Source organism: Oreochromis niloticus, linkage group LG13 (assembly GCF_001858045.2).
Source record: "Oreochromis niloticus isolate F11D_XX linkage group LG13, O_niloticus_UMD_NMBU, whole genome shotgun sequence".
NCBI classification, from domain to species: domain Eukaryota; kingdom Metazoa; phylum Chordata; class Actinopteri; order Cichliformes; family Cichlidae; genus Oreochromis; species Oreochromis niloticus.
The window spans coordinates 1,912,537-1,919,234 of record NC_031978.2 but is presented as its reverse complement, the minus strand read 5'-3'; the positions used below and the strand labels follow the sequence as shown (position 1 = coordinate 1,919,234).

Genomic DNA, 6,698 nt, shown 5'->3' with positions numbered 1-6,698 from the left:
ATGAACATGTCTAATGACACCCCTGAAAGTTATTTAGCTACTCATTCTATGATGTCATACACCTGCTGTGCTTTGTAAGAAAAGAAACCGTTCTTTATCAAACATGGGATTGCTTTAATCTATTCCACAATAACAAAATTATAGGCTCAAGAAACATTTGGAGCATTGGTGACACAACTATGATTCTACACTTTAGCCTACTTGGTCTTCTTGTCTAATTGATCACAACATTAGATATATTGCCAGTCTATGTGGTTGTTATCCAAGGTGCTCTTGTTTTTGTTAGAAATGAACACATTTTTGCTACCAAAAAAATATTATGAACAACTTTTGATGCTTTAACAGTGTGATAAGTTTAACTCAATCCCAAAAGGATTTATTTTTTTCTAACCTGTATCATATTTTAGTTTAATACTCCACGCTTTGTAGCTACCAAGAGCAAGCAACAGTTCATGATGAGTTCATTTACTGACATGGATAACATGAAAATTATGTTATACAGTCTTTTCTGATAATTTTGATACAAAGACAAGATAACCACACACTGGAGAAAAATAATTACTTAATAATAAGTACATTAAGCTGTAACAATACGTACTAAAGTACAAAATGTACTACATTTGTATGTTTGTGTCCATTTAAGTAGCCTCAAATAACTGTGAACGAAGTGTATCCCTGAGATGAAAATATAAATCAAGAGCCTGGGACATGGTAGATGGGAATTCCAAGCTTGATTCCTCCATTATTATTGTGCACAAATCAAACACTTGCACATCACATGGGACGGAACTAACAAAAGTGCAGCTATTTTTACACAAGGTCAAATCTTCTGTCAGTGGAACGAGACAGTCTTCTGCACCCCAAAGGTGAGGGGCCATGTGCATGACATCAGGTATCCCACAGGGCACGTTGTTATTCTTTGAGGGCCTTATACGGTGAGCATTCCAAACACTCCGGATGTCATTCAATACCTCCTGATGAAGAAACAAGAATTAGGTCAGAGCTGTAATGCAAGGCCTTTTTAAAATGTCATTATGGCATAAAATAAGTGTGGTGCATCCTTAAATGAATTGTAAAGCAGCAATGTTTGGATGCAGTTTAATGAAAACCAAAGGAAGAGGGAGTGATGTCAAAAAAAGAAAAGAAAGAACCACACCAGGCAAACCACTGAGTTGTGGGCTCTGGGCTTTATACTAATACTAATACTAATCTTGGGGCGGATGCGCAAAGCTTTTCAACTTTATGCGCATAATACAGGTGACAAAATCAATATTTTTCAATCCCATGAGGGGATCCAATATCATCTCAGACCTGAATGTACCAATGATAGAGCGCTGAAGAGTTACTGATGCGTGAAGCCTCTGACTGCTTTTGACAGACTGGCAGTGACAGATCGGTAGCTGCAGCATAACTGCTGATGCAGAATGAGCGCAGACAAGCCAAAAAAACCCCAACAACAACATTTAAGTTGTGCTGACTTCTGATCAGTTCAACTGGCGAAGTGTTCCCTGATTTCAAAACTTTGGCTGGGTTGATGCTTCAGCCTCCATTACGCACATACAGAGCGCAGTTGACCTACTTCCACAACGTTAGGAATACATTGCATTTACCGTTCGGTAAAGGTAACGTCATTTTAACAATGTAAACGGTAATTTTGTTACCCTTTCTGCTAAAACAGCGTAATTTAATGTAATTAATTACCACCACTGGTTATCATAATATGGGCCATTTACCTGAATGATTGGCATGAAGCAGAACTGTGACAGAGCTTTGTCAATGAAATCCCCAGAGAAGAATCCTTCGTCCTTCAGTTCTCCTAGAAGCGTGATCCATGTCTCGACTCCTTCTTTTCTCATCACTCCCCACCAGCTCTCAATTCTCTGGTTTGCGGTACTTGCTCCTGTGACGTAGCTTCTGTCTCCTGCTCTATCACCCCCGTCATTTCTCCGTAAATAACGCTGGAGGTCTCTGACCAACACGTTCTCAGTGCCCATGTCAGTTCGTACGAGCCTGGGGAATCCCCCCCGGCTCTCCACTGCTTCCACAAAGTAACCTCCGATAACCTTTGGGTCACTGTTAGTGTGTGCGGCCCGCAGCCAAATGATGTTGCGTGAGAAACCGTCGATGCATCCATTAATACATATCCCATATGGCTTCAGTTTGTCATAAGAGTCTATGTGCTACACAAAGTTAGGCCCCTGAGCAAAATATTGCCTCCTTCTGAGACGTCTGGTCTGGCGAACCTGGGAACCTACTGGGTCCAGCAAAGAGATGAGGATCCTGACGTCTTCTTTCCTGATCGCAATGCCGTGTTGTTTGCACTTTGTAAACATCCACCGATAACCGTGATCCTTCCCAGGCCCTTGCAGTTGGTTTACAATAAAATCTATCCCGGCGTCCAGGTCGTACTTACGTCTGTAAAGCGACTTGGCTCTCAATATCCGATTTAAATGTCTCTCCGTAACGATGGTTCCTTGCATTGCCAGGCTTTTCAAAATGCATTTGTAGCTCATTCCCAGCCTAAAATGAAACTCAATCATACTGTCTCTGTCCATGGTGTATAGGTTTAGCCTACTCTTATGCTTGTGTCTCTATGCAGCTGTCCAGGAATTGTATCAATATTATGCGCCCACGTTATCTATTTCGTGGCCACAAATGCGTTATTCGTTACCACGTTATACCCAATTCGTGCCCACAAATTAGCATTTCGTGCGCACGTTATACCTATTTCGTTTATTTATTTTTTGGACCATGTCATCAGAGGGGCTCCATACTTTCATCTATTTGAAAGAGTGAGTGTAAACACAAAAAACTATTTTATTTTATGTGCTGGAATGTGCAGAAAATAGGTTTAAATGTTAAACAAATTTCTTCCAGTCAGAGAATGTTGCATATAATTAAGTTTTTGCTTGATGCATAAAGTTAAAAGATTAAAACTAATAAAACAAGTTTTAAAAAGAGACTTTTTCATTTGATTACATTTTGTATGATGGATTATGCAGAAAAAGTAGAATTGGGCTGAAAGATCTATCGCTTTATCACCTATTCAGGTTGTAAATCGTGTTTTTAAAAAGTAACTAAGTAACTAAGTAATTAATTACTTTTGAAAATAAGTAATCAGTAAAGTAACGGGATTACTTTTGGGGGGAAGTAATCAGTAATTAGTTACTGATTACTTTTTTCAAGTAACTTGACCAACACTGGTCATAACTGCTTTAACCAATTCACACTACAACCTGGGTTTGCCTCTTGTCTGTATTGAATTTTAATAACTGTACAGTACTCTGTTTTTGGTAACTATTGTCCTTGATGTAAATATGTAAAAACAAAAATTGTGTCTGTTTCTGTTCTGTGTCCTGTTTGTTTCTATATGTGTTTTTATTGCTGCTGTTACAACCAAATTTCCCCCTGTGAGACAATTAAAGGATTATTCTTTAAGTCATACAGAATAGATATCAGAGCCTTAAACAGGCTGACTTCTGCTAAATGGGTCAAACTGGGCAGAAAGTCTACAAACACATAACATGCTTATAGAATATGATGTAACACTATAGATCAACTTACCTCAGAATATATAAAGCATATAAACAATTACAGCAATATGATGCAACAAACACAGCAGTGCTACTAATCCAAAATACTCAAAGCTTCATAGAACTGAAACAAACATTTATTTTTAGCTCCATTCTGCTGCTGATACATACTTTAGGTTTCTGAATATTAAACTTGTTGCTGCCTTTCATAGTGTGTAACTTGAAGGCCCTGAGTACTTTCTCCCACACTGAAAACACTGGGATGATAACATTATTTGAACATTACCTAATAAGACTGATTCAGGACAGACAATTAGTTATGTTAAACTTTCCTAGCAGTCCTTCACAAACAGGGAACAGTCTGTCTATTCTCTCCATCTGTCAGCTGCTGCTGGCTCTTCCTCCTCCTCTTCCTCACACACTGCTGAGTTTGTCCTGGTGGATCATCAGGGGTGCAAAGCCTCACAGATGATGTGCAGCAGTGGGTCCCTCAGTCTGTACACCTGAGCCATCCTTCAAATCCGGGGAAATGAAGGATGCATTTATCGGCTGCATTTGGAGCAGCCTTCATCATGTCGCTGTGACATAATCGGCCTTCAAATGCAGCCTCTGAAGGATGCAGATCCTGATTTGGGACACTGCTTAAATCTGACTAAACAAGACCGGCGACTGACAAAATAAAGCAGGAAGTAATGCACACTGAGACACTGGTGACAAAGCTCTTTTAATTGACCCTGTTTATTAAAGCAGGACAAACAATATAATGATAATAATCATAAAACAATCAGACGGAAGAATTTGAATTTTCTGCTGAACATGAAGTGAAAGAAGATAAAACACAGCAAACATGATATGATGCAGTCATCTCAGGAGGCTGCAGGTGGAGGTTTGATGAGGCTGAAGGAGGTTTTCTATTTAAACAACCCGCCAACGACGTTCCCCAGACCTGAGAGAGAAACGAGAAATTTATATAAGACAAACACAAATGGACCCGACGCGGGCTCGTCTCGGCCTAAAGCTGCAGTTCCTCTAACGTCCAGCAGAGGCAGCAGCGAGTCAGTTCCCACACTGACCTCTGTGGATAATTTCCTCTTTCATAACAGCTGTACAGGTTTGATTTTTGGATGATAACACGACAGGCTGCCATCAAATTCAAAATGAAATCATATCAAATTTAAATATTTGATCTATTTTCCATGTTGTAAATCAGCTTTCTGCTTTCATCCTGCACGATGCCAAGTCACATGTTTAAACACAAAATGTTTAAAAATGCTGCTCAATTAGACAGCGCTCACCTCCTCCACCTCCTCCACCTCCTCCTCCTCCCTGACCCTCGTTTTTGTTTCCACCGTCGAATGACAGCACGTCGTCGATATTTAGGCCTCCTCCTCCTCCTCCTCCTTCCTTCTTCTTCTCACCCTCCTGGCCACCCTTCTGCCCCTTCTGCGCGTATGCATTCATGGCCTTCTTCACTCCACCCTCCACCACCTTACCTGCACAACAAACAGCGTTTAGGCATCCACACCTGAAGGGCTCTCACCATCACAGGTTGTATATATGTACTGATTATTACTGCTTATTTCTACTTCCAGTTTGAGCTATTTCATCTGTATTTGGCCATCTGTAACCACGTACCGACACAGCTCCACAGCCACAGACGGACGGTTTTAGGGACGAAACAGGAGCCAAGGCAGCTGAAAGGTGAACCGTGTCTGTGCGTGTAGTGCTGCTAGTTTGTGGTGACCCTACTTTTGGAGCCATGCTGAGCAGCTAGGTTGGAGCTGGTGGCCTCAGCTCGCTCTCTAAAGTTTCTGGCCTCACGTTAGCGTTGCTGTGGAAGGATACGCGTGGATCAGTTTCCCCTTTTTGTGTCTGCAGTACCTGATGGGCGGTGTGACTGTGCGTGAAGTGGGCGTGTACCCGCTGTGCTTCGTGTCTGCTCCCTGCGCTTCAGCGGCTGAGTTTGCAGAACAGGCTGAACAACGACGGCCGAGTGCGATAATTACACTTACTTTGCATTGACGTTTCTATGACAACATGATTGTTTGCACTGTAAACAAGGCCACCCTCACTGACACGGCCGTGTGGAAAATTCCTGTCAGTTTCACGCAGGAATGTGGACGGACAAACCGACTCCACAAAAAAAGGGGAACTGCCGGTGTAGGTGTTGTAGGTGTTTGCATCAATATTGTTGCACACCTCGTCTTCTTAACAAAGTCCAAAATTGACGTTAAATATTTACATTTTTTTTTCTGCAGACTGAAAATTAAATGACTGCTCATTCATAAAGTCTGTGATTTAGTATCAGATCAAACTCAGCCGTGCAGACAGTGTTATCGCTTCCTGATTGTGAGTCTGAAGTAAAGTGTGAGTGCTCAGTCAGCTGATCGCCACATTTGTAATGAAGAAAAGATGAAACACGAATGAAGAGATTCAACTAAACTGTTATAACCTAATTACAAATCTTTCATTTTAGCTTCATATTTTGAATCTTTTGAAGGAAACTCTCTGAGGTTTGAAGCTGTTGTAGACAGCAGAATAAAAACTTCTCTTCTTTGAAATAATATTTAAAGCTGATGAAAACTGAGAGATTTTTCTCAAACTCACCGGCTTGCTGTCCCACAGCACGCGCAATCCCGTCTGCCATGACTGCTGCTGCCCGGAGTGTGTCTGTGGATGCTGAAGCGTCTGTCTTATACACGAGGGTGCGCTCGTCCCCTCAGGCGATGGGGTACGAGCGCCGCTCCCGCCCTGCTGAGGAATCAGGTGAGGCTGCCACGCAGGGCTGACCTGTCACACAGGTTTGAGGCCAGGCGGCAGCATCATTTATCTATTATCGTATTTATACAGTGACAGCTCACGACAACTGCTGTTGTTGTTGGTTACTTCAGACTTTTAATAAAAGACCTGCTCAAACAGGAACGGTAGTTTGAGAAGATGGCAGCACTGAGGTGAAATACACCTGTGATGGTGGGAGCCCAACAGGTGACTGAACAGTTTCCTCCAGTTGAGAGACAAGTGCAAACCTCGCTCATAAACAATTTGTAGACTATGAATGTAAGGACAACAGCATGAAGGTGAAAGACAGAGATCTGGTGGTAGAGCATCACTTCTTGTTCCTGCTCAAACACAGTGGTGTTTCTGAGTAGCTTTTCTGCTTAGCAA

The 6,698-nt window shown here is 41.8% G+C and overlaps 1 protein-coding gene across 2 annotated transcripts; it reads right to left on the bottom strand.

Annotated features, from left to right (window-relative positions):
- Positions 1-4,238: 4,238 nt before the first annotated feature.
- Positions 4,239-6,276, bottom strand: LOC102075950 (putative glycine-rich cell wall structural protein 1). 2 transcript variants are annotated; one of them, XM_005462203.4, is made up of 3 exons: positions 6,141-6,276; positions 4,829-5,026; positions 4,239-4,479 (listed from the first exon to the last, which is right to left on the bottom strand). In XM_005462203.4, exons 1-3 carry the CDS (start codon positions 6,178-6,180, stop codon positions 4,445-4,447), a joined length of 273 nt encoding a protein of 90 aa, XP_005462260.1. In that variant the 5' UTR covers positions 6,181-6,276; the 3' UTR covers positions 4,239-4,444. The 2 variants fall into 2 exon arrangements, with proteins under 2 accessions (XP_005462260.1, XP_005462261.1); XM_005462204.4 differs by having other exon boundaries at positions 4,838-5,026.
- Positions 6,277-6,698: the final 422 nt, after the last annotated feature.

Excerpts from the sequence above, each read along its gene's own strand:
- LOC102075950 (XM_005462203.4), bottom strand. The coding sequence starts at position 6,180 with ATGGCAGACGGGATTGCGCGTGCTGTGGGACAGCAAGCCG. Across the intron at positions 5,027-6,140 it reads TGCTGTGGGACAGCAAGCCG|GTAAGGTGGTGGAGGGTGGA; the intron begins GTGAGTTTGAGA and ends TTTGTTGTGCAG. Across the intron at positions 4,480-4,828 it reads AGGTGGAGGAGGTGGAGGAG|GTCTGGGGAACGTCGTTGGC; the intron begins GTGAGCGCTGTC and ends TTTCTCTCTCAG.